This window comes from Musa acuminata, chromosome BXJ2-10 (genome assembly GCF_036884655.1).
Source record: "Musa acuminata AAA Group cultivar baxijiao chromosome BXJ2-10, Cavendish_Baxijiao_AAA, whole genome shotgun sequence".
NCBI classification, from domain to species: Eukaryota; Viridiplantae; Streptophyta; class Magnoliopsida; order Zingiberales; family Musaceae; genus Musa; species Musa acuminata.
Genome location: NC_088347.1, coordinates 24,600,471 through 24,617,873, shown reverse-complemented (window position 1 = coordinate 24,617,873; position 17,403 = coordinate 24,600,471). Strand labels below are relative to the sequence as shown.

At 42.7% G+C, this 17,403-nt stretch overlaps 2 protein-coding genes across 5 annotated transcripts; both read right to left on the bottom strand.

Annotated features, from left to right (window-relative positions):
• Window positions 1-8,767: 8,767 nt before the first annotated feature.
• LOC135624169 (uncharacterized) lies at window positions 8,768-10,201 on the bottom strand. Its single transcript, XM_065127577.1, has 3 exons — window positions 9,550-10,201; window positions 9,269-9,454; window positions 8,768-9,195 (listed from the first exon to the last, which is right to left on the bottom strand). Exons 1-3 carry the CDS (start codon window positions 10,018-10,020, stop codon window positions 8,917-8,919), a joined length of 936 nt encoding a protein of 311 aa, XP_064983649.1. The 5' UTR covers window positions 10,021-10,201; the 3' UTR covers window positions 8,768-8,916.
• A 444-nt stretch (window positions 10,202-10,645) lies between these two features.
• On the bottom strand, window positions 10,646-17,164 carry LOC104000296 (sec1 family domain-containing protein MIP3). 4 transcript variants are annotated; one of them, XR_010491745.1, is made up of 8 exons: window positions 16,989-17,164; window positions 15,207-15,350; window positions 14,758-14,910; window positions 13,844-14,344; window positions 12,200-13,705; window positions 12,053-12,121; window positions 11,257-11,534; window positions 10,646-11,174 (listed from the first exon to the last, which is right to left on the bottom strand). XR_010491745.1 is itself a non-coding variant. In XM_009422307.3 (8 exons), exons 1-8 carry the CDS (start codon window positions 17,034-17,036, stop codon window positions 11,406-11,408), a joined length of 2,457 nt encoding a protein of 818 aa, XP_009420582.1. In that variant the 5' UTR covers window positions 17,037-17,164; the 3' UTR covers window positions 10,646-11,405. The 4 variants fall into 4 exon arrangements, 3 of the variants coding, with proteins under 3 accessions (XP_009420582.1, XP_009420581.1, XP_064984468.1); XM_009422307.3 differs by having other exon boundaries at window positions 10,646-11,534; window positions 13,844-14,091; window positions 14,185-14,344; XM_009422306.3 differs by having other exon boundaries at window positions 10,646-11,534.
• Between the last annotated feature and the right edge of the window lie 239 nt (window positions 17,165-17,403).

Here is a 17,403-nt window from a genome sequence, read left to right as displayed (position 1 = left end):
ATCTCACCTCTCTCTAGTCTCCTAGGCCTTGCCAGAACCTGCAACGAATTGCATATATGATAAGCACTACCGGTATCCAATACTCATGTGTTATCATAAGAGTCTGACAAATGGAGACTGATCATGAATGTACCTGAAGCTTCATCAAGCTTTTGTTTCGCCCTTTCTACAAGGTACTCTTTGCAGTTTCTCTTCCAATGCCCATCTTTACCACAGTGGAAGCACTGGCCTTTGTCCTTTGCTGGGTCTTTCTTAGCAACCTTTGCTTTACCTTGTTTGCCCTTGCCCTTTCCCTTCTTAAGGGACCTTTCTGCTTTCCTTTTCTTTCTGATCTCACCAGTGTAGAGAACTGGCTTCTCTTTCTTAATAGTACTCTCTGCCTCCCTCAACATATTGAGGAGCTCTGGGAGAGTCACCTCAAGATTGTTCATATTAAAATTCATTATGAACTGTGAAAAGGAATCTGGTAGGGACTGAAGCACAATGTCCACACACAAGTTATCCTCTAGGACCATTCCTAGACCTATGAGTTTCTCTATCCACTCAATCATCTTTAGGACATGGTTCTGAACCGGTGTCCCCTCAGTCATCCTAGCGCGGAAAAGGCTCTTGGATATCTCATATCGTTGAGTCCTTCCCTGTTCCTCAAACAATTTGCGGACATATAGGAGAATGGATCTGGCATCCATCTTTTCATGTTGTCTCTGTAACTCTGGAGTCATAGAGCCCAACATATAGCACTGAGCAAGAGTGGAGTCATCAATGTACTTCACGTAGCGAGCGATCTCATCCTCGCTTGCCCCTTCTTCGGGCGTAGGCATCACTGTATCAAGGACGTACACGATTTTCTCCGCTGTGAGAACAATTCTCAAGTTACGGAGCCAATCCGTATAATTTGGACCAGTGAGGCGGTTGACATCAAGTATGCCACGTAAGGGATTTGAAAGCGACATTTTCTGAAAATAAAGATGTAGCAGAAATGAATAACATACAGATTTTGCAAGAAATAAACTATCAAGATATGGACTTCTATCTTAATATGCTCCCACTATTTTACTATCGAGTCACGCGACACCCTCAGCACGTGAAACGGAAGTCTCCGGCAGACTTCTAGTGGGGATCAGGATCCAATCAGCGTCTTAGTGTAACCTCGAGGGACTCGACCAATCACACTAAGCCTAAAAGGTAGGCAACTCTTGCCGATCACAACTCCTTATGATTCCCGTCCTGTTCGGCCTCCGAATCACCATGGCCTCGAGGGACTCGGCCAACCATGATGCTCGGTTAAGTCAACACCTTCGTTACAAGATGAGTCTGATTTGATGATATACCCTCAAGGGACTCGACCAAGCATATCATGCCCTCAGGTCACCGGTGACATCTCTATGTCATAAGCAAGATAGCGAATCGCGATATAGGTGAGTCTCGAGGGACTCGACCAACTCAACCTACACCGGGAATCGGTTCCTACTCATAACGATGGAAGGCCACGTGGGTCAATCTAATTGCCTCACGTTTACCGACTTAATATTATCGAGAGATGTTTCTATGATTTGGTCTCCTAATATGACATGTCACACATATACATATTTAATATATATCTACATCGCATGCAAATATATATACATATCTAGTATGTGTATAAGCAATCACACCAGATGATCATGGACCACAACCTAATATGATTAGGCCCGAGCCAGTAGGCCTAATCACTCACATCAAGATCTATGTGTGCAACGGTGCATCTCCATGCCCTGTGATCATCCATCTCGTCCTCGTCGGTTTCGTCGACATCTTGATGCATCTCCATGCATCACGATCGTCCGTCTCGTGGGTCCCGCTATCGCATCCACGCTCCCGCTGCGCCTCCTCATGTGATTACAACTTAATCATAGGCACGCAGGCCCGACAATAAACGAGAAATATAATGGAGGTTCGCAGACCTCAATAATAATAATCACAAATATACACATCACACGGTCCATGATCATCCGTCCACACATCATACATCACATGTATAAATAATCATCATGTAGGACTACTAGATAATAATAAAAATAATAATCAACTAAACCTTTTAATTAATTAATATTTTCTGAAATCTGAGACATGTAGAGAATTTCTCAATTCCTAAGGGTATTTTCGTAATTTGGACAAAAGACAGAAACTGGAATTTCTCAAATTCCGAGGGGTAAAACTGTCTTTTTCCCAGAAAACCCTAATGCCCTTTCCCCCTTTCGCTGCTGCCGCCGCCGTCACCCTGCCGGCGGCGGCCTGTGCGGCGGGACGAGGGCGCTGCCCTCGCCTGCAGGCGGCACGCCCGCTGGCGGCGATGCCGCTACGGGTGGGCGCCCCCTGCGGCGCCTCTGCCCGTGGGCTGCCAGCCCCGCCAGCAGCAAGCCTGCTGCAAGCAGACCGCCGGCCGGCTGCTGCAGGCACAACGCTTGCGCATGCGCCGACGCTGTGCTGCCTGGTTGCGGTTGCCGCTGCAGGTGGCTGCAGGCATGCAGATCGAGGGCAGCAACTGTTGCTGCCCTTCCTTGTTTTTGCGTCAACGATTTTGATGTCAAAATTCTTCCTAAACACAACACACGCAGTTCAAAACCAATCATTCGCACGAACAACCTGGCTCTGATACCACTGTTGGGAAATCATGGGGGCGACATCATATGCGCAGCGGAAGAACAAGAAAAACAAAATCCCCGATTCCCAAAAAGATATTCGTCGTCATGCGAAGATTGGTGTGCAAAAATCCGCAAAACACAAAACTGCGTATAGAGATTGTGTTACCTAGGGAGATCGTATATCCATGTTTCCTTGCAGATCCTTAAGAGAGGGTGAAGGAGGTCAAGCGTCCTCCTCTCTAGCGGTGATCCACACAGCAGGGTTGCGACGACGCTCCTCAAAACTCCAGGCCTACTCTGAGGTGGAGAGGGAGAGGAGAATAGGAAAGGCAAGCAAAGACTCTAGCCTATGAGGCTGTGAATCCCTTCTATTTATAGAGATCCCGTGTCAAACCCTAATGAGTCCTTCCCTAATGGGTATTGGATCTGCATCCAATAAGACAAGGGCTCCGTCGGATATCTCATATCCGAACCTCTACTCATCGCAATGCCTACCATATGTATGTGACCCTCTAGGCCCAATATCGAGCTGGCCGTGAGTCATACCTGTCAGAACTCCTTCTAACTCAGTGAATTATTATCTCTGTAATAATTCACTCGACTCATCGACTACGGACGTACTAGGCCACTACGCCGTAGTCCCCAGACGATACAGGGGAATCCAATCCATTGGACCTGTCTGTCCTCAGTTACCATGTACCTATAGTCCCTCATCCATCTAATATCCTAGAGACCGTATATCGAGCATGGTGTTGTCAGACCCATACGGTTTCTACTCGAGTCTCGCTCTAATCGGATTCTCCCGGAGAACTCTTTCTCTCTCAACCCGAATGACCCTGGCCAGGGATTTGTCTGAGCAAGAACACATGGGATATTTCTCTCATGACGCCGAGAGTGGATGATCCTCTGTCGACACTCAATAGCCCTCGTAAGGTCGACTACCACTCCCAATGACCAGCTGTACTAGATCTGGGAACAGCCAAACCTATAAGTCTGGTATCAAAGAGTGGAGCACTCATACAGGACATCCTTGGTGTCTCAAGTCTAAGGACCAGATACACCACTAGGACTACGGAATCGCTGTCTGACAATAAGACATCATCAACCATCCAGCATTCCGTAAGCGGATCAATCAGTGAACTCATTCTCCAATGAGCACCTGTACTGTATCCCTAGTGTCCCTACACGAGCAGCTATGAGACCAGCTGCATCCATCATATGGACGGGTATACAGCACACCAGTCTATCCGGTTATCACGATGTCCCTCTCGAGTAACCTATGACCGGGATTATTTAGGATATGTGTTTAAAGGTGAATCGATCTCATTATCGTGATCTCATCACGATCCGATTCCCATTACACAAATCCAAGGACATCACAATATATATATATATATATATATATATATATATATATATATATATATATATATATATATATATATATATATATATATATATATATATGCATTTATGCAATAGTTATAAAGTGATATACGCCAAAATATAATAAGCAAAAAGATTCTGTATCAAGTCACACGTGCCATCACTCACGTGATTGGCTTGCTGGGCACCTATGACTAGCAGCCACTGCCTGACTGGGGCGGTTGCATCGCTTGGTAGAGCTCAGAGACCGAGCTCAGGCGGTTCCACGGCCTATCAGGGGCGGTTGCACTGCCTAGTCTCGCTCGGAGACTGAGCCCAGGCGGTGCCACCGCCTGACTGGGGCGGTTGCACCGCCCAGCTTTCCTAGGAGACCATCTCCTAGGCGGTGCCACCACCTGGCAGGAATTTTGGTCCGAATAGGTTGATCCATTCGGCCCAATTTGGGTCTATCAAGGGCCCAATTGCCCCCAGATTAAGTTAATGGGATCACCTCCCATTCCTAACTTAATCTACATGCTAACTACGATATTTCTTAAGACATTTACTGCAACTTGCTCTAGTGCGTCAATCGCTTCTTCCGACGAGCTTCCGGCGAACTTCCGTCGATCATCCGATGAACCCTCGGTGATGCTCCTGCGGACTTCCGGCAAACTCCTGGACTTGCGACGATCCACTTGGCGAGTTCCGACGAGCTTCTTTGGGCAAGCTCCTTGACTTTTCGGATTTGTTCCCGCAGAACCTCCGACGACCGTCCGGACTTCCGTCGAACTCTCGAACTCCCAACGTGATCATAGTCTTGACTCCGGTGCAACTCCTGCTGCATGTCTTACATCCATCATAGTTAATCCTGCACATGTAAAACAAAACTTTGATCGAGACAATTAATCCTAAACAATTAACCAAGTTGTCCGGCATGTCATTGATCCCTCGACGCTTCGTCCGATTCTTCGGCGCATCATCCTCTCCTACGGCCTATTGCCCAATCAGCCAGTTGACTTCGCAACTCCGATATCCTTGGCGCAATACCTGCTCTTCTTGGCCCGATGCCCGAGTCCACGACCCGAAGCCTTCTGTCGATACGTCGACCGATCTACCGGCCTGACGTCCAATCTTCTAACATGTTCCTCCGACACAACATGATTTTTTCTGCTTTAATTGTCTCATCCTAATCGAAGCATCCTGCGTCACTCAAAACGTAGATTAAATTATAAACATATATCAAGTGGTTTCATCATCAAAATACGAGATTCAACATTTACATCCATTTTCTTCATGATCAGTAGATCTGCCTCTGTGGCACTCCTTTGAATCCACCTCCATTCTAACCGATGCTTTGTTTTGGATAGCTAAGTCCCTCTATACTTATCGTCACTTCCTCGCCCCTTTCGACCTCTTGCTTCAACACCTCTATGTTCTCTAAGTAGTTCCCCTTGGTTGATGGAAAGATAAACTGTAACTCTCATGCATTGTCTCTATCATTATGTTGTAGGGTTTACACCGATTCTGTTCTCCTTAGCTTCCTTGGTAGCAACGCTCACTTACTTGACCTTGTCCTCTGACTTGTTAGGCTCCCTTAAGCAAATATAGACTCTGGAGCAGTCCAACTCTCCAACTGCTTAAATCATACCTCTACATGATCAAGTCCCTCCAATGGGACTCACTAGTACTTACATTCGAACTTTTCCCTCGGTGGTACACAACCCTTATATGCTGATGACCAAGACTTTCATCTGATGCAAAATTCTTTGCATGCATGGAAGTCCCACCTCTACGGTATCATAGCTTTCACTCATTGAATTTGTGACCCTTCTTGCCATAATGTTGTTTAGCAAAGTAGAGCTATCAGTAGTTCCCGATCATATCTCTATATGATATAGTCCTTTTCGGGACTATATTCGTGTGTATCGTATTGCCACGAACTATTCCACCACGATCTGTTGCACCAAGTCACCTCATAGTGACATCTTCATTGCATTTCGATCCTTGTGGGATGAACTCGGTTTGTGATCCCTCCATGTGTGGCCTCTACCAACACATCATAAGGCCTCTTCCACCTTTAATTGTGTTTACTCTATTAGCAATTGACCTTTGTACCCCCCCCCCTCCCCCCCTTCTCCTCTCGGGTCATACCTGAACAAAGTATTGCTCTAGGATAGTCCGTCGCCTAATAGCTCTGGAAGTCCACCGACTTCGCTAAAATTAGTGCACCATTGTCTGGATCCTAGGCCTCTGCCCCTACCAGCACAATATCTACTATGCATCACTTCCTTTATTGCAACTTGAATCGCAGCAGTATAGCATATTCTTCAAGAGTACTTATCTCCGCGTCCTCTTGCCTTGTGCGAAGGCATTCTGAACCTAACTTTGCCTTTGTAAGTTGAGTCTCCTTAGTTCCTCTATCAAATGCTTCTTCAAGATAAGGTGCATGTGCCCAGAAGCTCCCTTCATCTTTGGCACCATACAAGATGAGTTCGATCTATCAGAATGACGGGCCCATAGAACGACATGATCTCGCTCTGGCCTCTACAAGAGTTCATGTCCTTGACCTCTGTCCAAGGGAAGCTCTATGCCTCCGCTCCATATTCTCTTTTCTATGCTGGCTCCCTTTATACGACTTAGGCACTTCGCCAAGTTACACCCAAGTTGCTCTGCTTCTTGTTTTGCATTGAGTTGATGGTGGCCCTCGCACCCACCATTCCACAAGTCAGCCCACCATTGAGTCCGATCTCCATATCGACTCAAAGTGTGCCTTCATTTGTATTGCTTTGGATCGCTCCCCTACTTGATCTCGCAATATATCTATCAATGCATTCTCTCAAGCAAGATCATGCAACGACTCCTTACCGCTCGCTCAGTCCGTTGAGCATCATAGAGTTATTATTATTTTTTAAGTACCCCTCAACATGTACGATCTGTTATATATGATTCTCCCTTTGGAGTACCAGGACCTATCCCTCCTGGATATCTATTCCATTGGAGCAATATCTCTCTTCGCTTCCTTCTCTTTGAAAGTTTCGGAGATCACAATCTCCTTGGACTACTCCGACTTGCTGAACAAAATGTGTATTGTTCTATCTCCTACAAATGCACTTGCTAGATTGCGACTCCACATCAATACAACCCCCACTGCACCACTCAAGGCCTAGCAACATGCTGAACTCAATGCACACTTTAGCCTTCTACGGACGTATCCTTCTCATGCTGAAGAGAAAGTTTCAATGCTCCATGACATTAAGTTTCGGTCGCCACGAACATTCCATCATCCACATACAAACCCTTGCATGAGTACCGAATTCTTTGAGTTAGCAATTTTTCTCACTTTTGTGAGTTTTGCATAACTCTTTCAATCGCTGAGCAACTCATTCCATCTTACCTGGTCTCATCCTTTACCAAGCGCCTTACTTGTCTTGAGCACCATCAAGTATGGTTGTCAACGTCGAGTCATAGCTCGAACTTAGTCATCCCAATCTTTGTGCGCTATGTATTCTTCCCAACTTGCTTGCCCTTGTGGTGCCTCTTGCGCGAAGGGTTGATCATTCCTCTGAATGTCAATCTCAGATGCCCGCTCCTCTGAGCGACTCATTTTCCCTACATCTTCATACATGTTTTCCTCGAAACGGTCGCGCGTGCTAGCTGCCCTCAACGCTACCCCGCTAAGTCCCCCACGTTTGTATGCTAAGTGTTTCTATGAATGCTTGTCCCGTTCTAAGACCATAGGTCACAGACTTAGCTGATTTTGTCTAAGTTGTGTGACACCCTTACATGTCCATCTACAAAGGTCAACCTCCCCGAAAACTCCCATAGTCCCTTAGGACCTACAAAAGAGAAAACGGGTTAGAGAAAGTGCCTCACTCAGGATCCATGAGCAAACATTTCAGAAAATACTTCATAGTTAATGTAAATTACAAACAAACTTTACAAGCTCTGAACGGTTACACAACAAAAGGTTAAAATGGTCCACTACAGACTGAATATCTATCACAAGTATCTACATAATATAACCTTTATTTACAATCTTAGATTGGCCACTAAACCCAACTAAAATGAGACAGTTAAACCTTCGATCGTCCCTCTATATGTTGTGCAAAGCATGAACAAATCAAAAGACACAGTCATACATAAGTATTATATCAAACATCCTGTTTAGAATTTTATCTATCACTATCCGACAAAACCCGTTCGATATTTAAGTTAATAAATCGGTTCAAATGATTTAATTCAATACGGAATCTAAAAAGAGTTTGATTAGATCATATTCCCTTACATCAGCTCAGAAGCTAAAGAATGCTAAATGACTGATGATTGCAAGAATCCGAGGTATGCCCGTGAGAATTAGGATCGAAGATAGTGATGATGAGTTATCCAATCTTTTTATTGTGCATTCAATCTTGATATTTCAGTCATTAATAATTCTAAATTCAAATATTCTTCTTTAATTCGATATCAAGTGTCGGTCATGATATGTATTGGTCATAGTACATCTTTTAGACAATGTTGCACGCAACCAATGCGTAGACATGCAGTTGCACCTAAACATCTATTTAAGTGGTAAATTGACTTCCTCCAAATCGTGCTAACCACTCCTCATGTAGAAGAAAAGCATCAAAAGAGGAGTGTTTCAAAGCAATCGAGCTACTTAGTTGAATGAGTCTTCTTTGACATATCTGCATCAACTCTCTACAACAATATGCTGATGAAGTGAGGATGGCATGTACATATAGCTGACATTTTTGTTTCAGAAAAAAAGCTTTCTTTATTAGAAGAAGAACACAGAATCGTATACAAAATGTATTCAAAGATCTATAACCCATGTAAGAACAAAAGAGAATGAATCCAATCCTTCTTCTTCCTCCTCTATGTGAAGTCTTCCTCCAATACACATTTATCTCGAGCTTGCTGTGTGCTTTCAACTGTACTGGCATGAGTTCTTGAGAGACACAGGCGTGTCCAACCTGGTCTGGTCCATCACAATAGCACACCGGACATGGCTGTAGAACTTGGGCTTCACCAGTTTTCCCAGCACGTGTGCCCTTGACCTGACGGTGACGCTGAGGGTCAGGTTCACTGGTTGACCATTTGGCCGGCCGCTGAGACCCGACCCGCCGCCGTAGAGTGGGAGCTTGCTGCTCATCACCGCCACATGGAGGTTCCTCTGACTCTTCCGGGATTGGTAGAAGTAATCTATCTGCAAAACGAGCAACTCCGAGTCAACCACGACATCCACAGATCAAGTCGCAGAGATGATGATGCGTGCTCACGCTGCCGCTGGCGATCGCGAGCTGGTAGTAGTCGAGCAGCACCGGCGTCGAGGTCACGTGCACGCCGAAGAAGCTCCCGGTGTTGCGGTAGGTGAGCTTCACCGTCGAGTTCAGAGTCAGCAGATCGGTGGGCACGAGGGAGGAATCGGTGCCGGCTTGGACGTAGAAATCCTCGAACGTGATGCTCTGTGACAACGCGGAGTCGCTCCGTTATTAACCTATGGTTGTGTTCGACGAAATGCTTGGAAGCATAGAACGGGGCGAAGAGGCGAGGAGATTACGTTCATGGTGACCTGCGGGCTCTGATGGCGACTGGCGCCCCACAGGACCAGCGCGAAGAGGAAGAAGAGGACGAGGAACACCGCGACGAACGCGAGGACGTAGAATCTACGGGGAAGGCGCTTCTCTTCTTGCTCGCCGTCGCGGAGCAGGCTTTCCTCCTCGATCGCCGCGGTGTCCCGCCATGGCATGTCGTCCCGGTGGCGATCAGCGCCCGTCACGCCGTAGTTGAGGGAGACCTTCCTGGTGCCGGGAGTCGACGAGAGGCGGGCGGTGAAGGAATCCCGGGAATGGTGGTTGTGGGTCGGGGGGCGCGCCGGTGTGGAGTGGTACGATGTGGCCGTCGCCCTGTCGCCGTATTCCAGTGGGCTCTGGACGTAGTAGGCGGGCCGGGGAGGGGAGGGAGGAGGGGACGACAGCGAGATGCTCGACGTCTCCGACTCCGTCTTGGCATGCTTCCCGTGAGTGTACATGGCGATCGAGATGCCTACTTCGATCTCTTCTTCTTCCTGCTTCTGCTCTCTTCTCTGGAAGGAAAACCACAGCTACGTCAAGCCTTCTTCCCTTCTTCGCTGCTCCAATCTAGTGGAGACAAAGAAATGGGGACGTGTTGTGCACGTCAGTGCTATCAATAGTTGACGGTTTCAAATCGATGATGACCTGCTGCTCCTCCTTCAGTAATTGCAATTCTTATTAGCATTAAATTGATCTTTCTGATGTGATGGCTTTTCTTTTCTTTCTGCATTAGTAGTCAACAGGGAGAAATGCGTTGACTACTTCCCGGTTCTCATCCACTAAATGAGATGTCTCTTCATTGGGCTGCTTTCTTCCTTCTCTGTTGGTATATTGTTCATGAAGTAATGTGTTCGCATATATGTATTTTTTTCCTTTTGGTATTTTACTATTAGTTTGCACGTTCTATGCACATTACGACATGCCCTTCATTTTGTCTTTCAATAATCATATTCATAAATTAATTGCCATGTAAAAGTCAAGCCAAATTGTCATCATTACCAAAACTGGGAAAGAGAGTAGTAAGTTGGAGGCATAAACTTGTCCAGATACAACAGAACTGCCAGCCCACCCAAAAAATGAGAGTTCCCATGATAAATATCTATTAAGAACAAATCAAACTAATGAGGCTCAAGACAAATGGTTCTACAGAAATCAAAAAGTTACAACCAACTTTAAGCTGCTAACCAAGAAAAGCAGTAAACTCAAAGCATGAGATTGAACAATGCAGTCGGTTATTTGACCTAAACAGCACTTGAAGTTGATACAAGTGTTTGGTGATCCCTCACGAGCTCCCACAATCCACCATTTAGTGCAATACTAGATGAAGCAGGGATAGTGCCAAAACCTTTACATTCATGAAGAACCAGGAAAAACCAATCAAGTTCCCACAAAAAAGGTTTCCAACCGGATAGCAATTTTCTTGGTTCATGATTTTGCCAGCTTGCTTTGCAGACGGGTTTCGCTAAACCAACATCTGAATGTCAGCATGATTTCTTTCCTCTCGAGCGTTCTCTATGGCCGCAGCTTTATCTGAAATCAGGTTTCTCTGCCAGCTTGTTCGATACCCATGGCATCTTTCTCCCTGAATCTTGACTTAAACAAACAAAACTCTCTGTGGAATCATCCTATTATATATCCATCAAACTTTTCTACAGGTGGTGTGCGCAAAGGTTAGTAGAAAAAAGGAAGCTTACTCTGTATAATTAGTCAAAGGAACAGCAACTACTTCTGCTTTAAGAGATGACAGCCTACACTCTTTGTCCAGAAGACTAGCATGTGAATTTGTCATCTCAAATGAGAGAAATGGACTTCTAATTTTGAATTTTGAAGCCCTTAGACAATGTCAAATGTAGCTGGAAGAGCCCAAGAGAAGATCAAACATATCACTTGGTGTCAGCAAAGTTGTACCACCAACAATCAGCTCTATGTCGGGCCTACCATATTCTGCAACTGCTTCCATAGCTTCCCGAATCTTGGATAAGTAAAAAATTCAGTATGTTAGTTAATTAGCGCTGTCTGGTAACGTACTTCAAAAAGAACCATAACTGACATTAGTTGTAAGTCGACTATTGAGATGAATATTGACGTTAAGTAAAAGGTTCATATCATCTGCAATTGCTACATCACATCTCTTGACATTAGCGCTATCGATGCCCAAGATAATTACAAAAAGACTAATGTGAAACACACATCTTCAGATTACAATTTGAAAAACTAATTTGAATATTCAAACAAGATCAACTTCTATGTAAGATGAAAAATTGACGCAATGCTTTCTCCAGTGTCCATATAAACAAAATAGGAACGATCCATTCATTAAAAAGCACCTCAACAATTTTATGCAATCTGCAAGAACAGTGAGGGTATGGAATACCTACCATGCTTGAGAAACAAATGAGGATCCGACTTCAAGAAAAATCTTATTTACTGGACAGTAAAACATTTTTTCAGGAAAAAAATGGTCACATGAAGTAAAGAAAAGAAATTTACCTCAAGATTATTAATGCCCCCCACAACAAAAACAAGAAGAACACTTTGATCTCCAAAACTTGGTTTAGCCTGAAAAAAATTAATTCTAAATGTTAATGCAGCTAAGATTATTGGCAAAACTTCAATAAGTGTAAATAAAAGACCCACCTGTCCAAGGCCAAATCTACCAAACCCACTCTTCAAAAACCGCCCTACTGCAGATGAATGGTACTCAAGTCCAGGAACATCATACTTCGCCAACAAAGTTGTTAGAAGCTTATAAAGCAAACCCTTCCGTGTGTCCGCATCACTGCCATATTTACTTGATGCAACCAACCCTTCTCGGAGAGTTAAGTTTCTCCTCTTCAAACTAGATAACTTATTAAAGAATTTGAATAGTTGATCGACCCTATCTCGCAACTCTAGTTTAAGCTGCATGTCACCATATGCTTGTTCATTTTGATCATCTGCTTCTTCATCATCCCAGCTACCCCACTGATCATCAAAGGCATCAACTTTTGGTGGCTTGGCTGAATCTTCCTGCTCATTCAACTTGGCTTCAAGTTCATTACATAGACCATGGAGGAACTGAAGCTTTGCAGATGATGGATTTTCCGTAACTGCATCCACTATAGCTTCTTTAAGGGAATGCTCCTCTTCCCAAGAAAAAGGTCCACTAGATGCAGATGTCGGAAAGCTTTCCCCAGCTAGAATATACCCGATCATTGACAGAAGCAGTGCATCTTGAAAAGAGAGAAGATTCTGAGATGGTCGGACCCTTCTATCTTGTTCATTAGATCTTACTGAAGTACTCGTATTGATAAAATCACGAATTTGACTTGAAAGGCTTTGACTAGTGTCTAGAGAAGTTATAGACAATATCTTCTCAGCATTAACAAAGGCATCCCAGTGGGAGTTATGAGGCTCACTAAGGGCAAGTACAGCAGCTAACACTAATTGAATGATGCCCTTGTTTTGAATTAAAGACATCTGATTTTGAGCCAGTCTTTTAAGCATAGCATGAATCTCTGAAGCAGATAAAAGACCTGGCCGACCTTTTAGATTAACATTTATGTTCTCATGCTGCAGAGTTTCCAAGAGCCATTTCTTTATTAGAATTGCCCCATCTTTTGCCCTTCTATCAAGCAAGGTTTCAAGATAGTTTGCTCCTGCACAATTAGATTGAAATGATCCACTCAGCAAACTATATCCATTATCTAACGCACTAGTGATAATTTTGTCGGCATGATCAGAAGATTCGTTGACAATTGCACCAGCGTTCCAGCCTGATATAAAAGCTCCAATTCCTTCAGATAGCTGAGTGCTGTTCGTTGCATGTTCATCTGTACTGAAAATAGTTCCAAATGGAATCCGTATATCAAGTGGTGCACGTTGAACTTTAATGTGGGTACCTAGTTTTGGTGCTGGGGAGCTTTTAGCTGGTAAAGAAGATGAGATCCTCTCTCTACGAGGCAAAGAGCAAAACAGTCGATCGAGAAATGAGTCACCATGGCAGCAGGGTGTAAGAAGATCAAGGGTGCGATCAATAAGTAACAAACCAGCTGATCTTTTATTACGCCGACCTACATCATACAGACTTGACATGTCCATCAACATCTTGCCAATGAGTCTTGATGTATCTCCTAGAGAAAATATTTCCATCTTCAAATCCATCTGAACATTTTCAAAAACCATAGATGGAGCAAGTAATATGGTAGAAGACAACTATCAATCATAATTTAACTAGATAAATGAAAAAAATAAAGAGTCATAATTAACATAATAATTAAGAATAATGGCAATAAAACCTACCTTTGCTGCAAGATGGTAAAGGAAATTAGCAGTAAGTGTTGCACCAGGAGGAACATCTTCACCATCAGAAGGTAATCCAGTAGAAATAGAGGGCAATCCAGGACTAACAGAATCATCAGAGTCATTTGACAAGCATGCTTCTGCAACTGTTCCTTCTGAAGGCAAAACAAAGACTCGAGGGGAAAGAGGACACAAGATCATTGGGAAGTGATGAACAGAAACGAGCAACTTTTTGGACTCTTGTTTTCCTGTAACATTGACCAAATCATCAGCATATATGTCTCCTTTGGAGCTAGCTTCAACAGATTGATAACTTGCACCAGAAGCAAGATCTGCCCAACCATCATTTTCAGAAGCCTCTGCTTCTCTCTCTTGATGAAAGTGAAGTCCCCTTTTTCCAGATTTTTTCAAGAGCTCTTCATAGTCTTGAATAAGCAATGACTCATATTCATTAAAGGCATCAGGCCCAAGAGGTGAATCGATGTATGCTGAATGAGCAATCTGAAAGTAACGAGCAGAAATAAGGATTGACAGTATAACAAAAATAAATAAATAAATAAAAACCAAGAGAGCCTAGTCCATGTGACACTAGGAAAGAGTTGAAAAACGACTAGTTAATACAGGATCAAATTATAATCAGGTAGAAAGCATAACACAAACAATGAAGGAGACCAAAGGAATGCATAAGGCAGTTTCTTGATGTAGTGGCTTATATTATTCAAATCATGCTCGCAATTCACTGAAGAAATATAATGAACAACTTCCAGATGAAGATCATGCAACAATGTCACTATAAGCAAAAGGTATTTGCTCTTATATAGTAGAAGAAAGAATGTTTATTATTCTTAATGTAACCTTATTAATCACCTATGGAAACTTAATTTACCAAGTCAGTTTAGGACTGAAGACTGCACCTCTGAGATAGAAGTAAAAATAATACATCGAAGAACAGTTCTGTTGGTACCCAAGCAACGTAATATGTACCGATGTGCATCACTAAGGAGACGTGAGGTAATAATTACAACCTTCCTTGTAGGACCCACAAACATTGAGTTCCAACTCGTAGTCTGCAATATAGATAAAAGAAGAAGAAATTAAAAGGTATATATTTGATAGAATACAACAAAGAATATTTGTAGTCTGCAATCGTGATCAAGTGCACCAAAATGCAATATAAGAACATCAATTCCAAAAGGAGTAACTAACTTAAGTGACAGATTCAGACAAACTTTTTGATGGAACACAAACCATGTGACGATGTGCACTTTTTACAATATTAGCATACAATCATACATCATTATTCACATGGAGAAACTAAGAACATTAAACTGCAAACTGAATAGTAATGGCTATTTAGCATTACCATATCAAGTGGAGATGCATTTTCTAAGCTGCAAACAGCATGCACTCCAAGTTCCAATAAAACTGGGAATGCTCCAATGAAATGGAAAGCCTCTAGACAACCCGCATCAAGATAAAGAATGGAGTCTGCAAGTTGATCTGAAATCTGAAAGTATGAAAACAAAAAAAAGGATCATTTCCATAAATTGAAAGTATGTAGCTAGCAAATAGAAAGAATTTTGTCTCATACATTCCTGTAGTGAAATATGTTAGTTTTCTGTCATAAAATTCAATAGTCCTCTACTGTGAATTTGTCTCAAACAATGCCTAACTTAGGTACTCTGAAATGGGAGACCAAAAATAGAAAAAAAAAAAAAAAAAGACACAACGATACTTTTTTCTCGAGCCATTTAGTTAGGTTGTTCTGGTAACTGTGAAATAAACATGTACCAAACACATGACACTATGTAAGCCAGGGCAGCCAAGGCTTTTTTTTTTTAATTTATAAATTTTACAAGTATCATTGTAGCAATGATATTCCCTATGGCATATACAAACCAAAAAACATTACCCAGAAGCTTTTAATTTTTTAGTACTTCACAATTTTTTTATATAACAATATTTGAAATATTATTACTTTCAATATTATTACTTATCATTATTTCTTGTCGCAAACCCCAAAGACACTGAAACTGTTGTTGTAGTTCATTCTAACACCACAGTTCAAAGTTCAAACCATGTTAGGAAAAAAAAAAGTAAGCAATGAATTAATTGAAAGAAAACACAATAACATCTTCTCCAACATGATATGAGAATTGCATTTTCATTAATAAGCATTAAGTAGCTAATTATCTCAATGCTATGATGTTATTCTTGACTTAGATTGTTTTGGCAGGGCACTTATGTATGACAAAAACCATAATACTATTAAGTTTATATTGCATTTTGGGACAGAGATGTTTTCATGTACAAACTTTAAATATGGAAGTTATCATCTATTTGGGATTTCCCCAAAAACAATTGCCCCTCGTTATATACTAACCATTAAGGATATATTATCATGAAGAAACAAGAAAATTGAAAGGTGTTCTTATACACCTTTGCTAGAGAAATTATAACCGAGTATTGCACAATATCCTAATTTCTTTGTCATAAAAGACTTGATTTTATGTCTGAATGGTATTGATATAAAATTATCCTTTATAGCTCATCAAATCTCTGCAGTTACAAGCAACATCAACAGGCTAAAATTTTCCCAAAACTCATCCTAGCTAAGTGTCATCTCTGCAAGAGCCAATTGCCAAAAGAGAATCAATTAGTATCAATCTGTTCAACGAATATATCATTCACCGGCATGCAAAGTCTTTTGCCCCTAAATCGAGTAAGGCAACACTGGCAATAACACCAACTCAAGAGAAGTAAAAGAACAAAAGAGGTACACTGCCAGAACACGGTTAGCAAAAGAAGAACCTACTGGAATGCCCCCCAAGATAGTCTGCCCTCAGTCGACATACCTAAATCCATAAGAATTCAATAACCTAAGCAGAAATGTTCGCAAGCGCAGCACCGCGCCACATGCATTCTACAGTAACAAAACTGCAGATCGCATAATAATAATAATAATAATAATAATAATAATAATACGCAGGCATCACATAACAACAGTTCTCATCTATCACCTTCGGTATGAATCCGATCCAATTCTAGTCTTATCTTTGACATAACAAGGAAATACGAAGTTAATCCTAAATAGCAACTGAGGAGCAGAAGAAGAAATTTACAAGGGAAGCGACCTTTTCATTACCTGGCGAATGGAGTCGATACAAGATCTGATCAGATCGGCGGAGGCCATAGTCTCCTCCTCCTCTCCCCCTCGCCACTCCTTCGATCTCTGGCGTGGGGAAATGGATCGGAGACGGAGAGAGTCTGCGATCCTTCACGAAACGCCACGGGATGAGAACCGGACCGGAGATCGAGTCGGACGAGTCTGGTCGGCAATTTAACCACTCGGTTCAATTAATTGAACCGGAGGTCTTTTTCTTCGTAAATTGAATTGAAGAGGTGGGCTGATTCCGATTGAATGGACAGTATTGCCCTCCATTCCTTCAGAAAGGGACATTTTGTCCCCATCGGCCACGTGGGATGATTGGATCCAATACTTATGAACTAATATACAATTACATAAGCCATACTTTTCTCTTTGGTTTGCATGATGAAAT

Excerpts from the sequence above, each read along its gene's own strand:
- LOC135624169 (XM_065127577.1), bottom strand. The coding sequence starts at position 10,020 with ATGTACACTCACGGGAAGCATGCCAAGACGGAGTCGGAGACGTCGAGC. Across the intron at positions 9,455-9,549 it reads GCCCGCAGGTCACCATGAAC|AGCATCACGTTCGAGGATTT; the intron begins GTAATCTCCTCG and ends GCGTTGTCACAG. Across the intron at positions 9,196-9,268 it reads TCGCGATCGCCAGCGGCAGC|ATAGATTACTTCTACCAATC; the intron begins GTGAGCACGCAT and ends CTCGTTTTGCAG.
- LOC104000296 (XM_009422306.3), bottom strand. The coding sequence starts at position 17,036 with ATGGCCTCCGCCGATCTGATCAGATCTTGTATCGACTCCATTCGCCAG. Across the intron at positions 15,351-16,988 it reads GTATCGACTCCATTCGCCAG|ATTTCAGATCAACTTGCAGA; the intron begins GTAATGAAAAGG and ends TCATACTTTCAG. Across the intron at positions 12,122-12,199 it reads GTAGATTTGGCCTTGGACAG|GCTAAACCAAGTTTTGGAGA; the intron begins GTGGGTCTTTTA and ends AATTTTTTTCAG.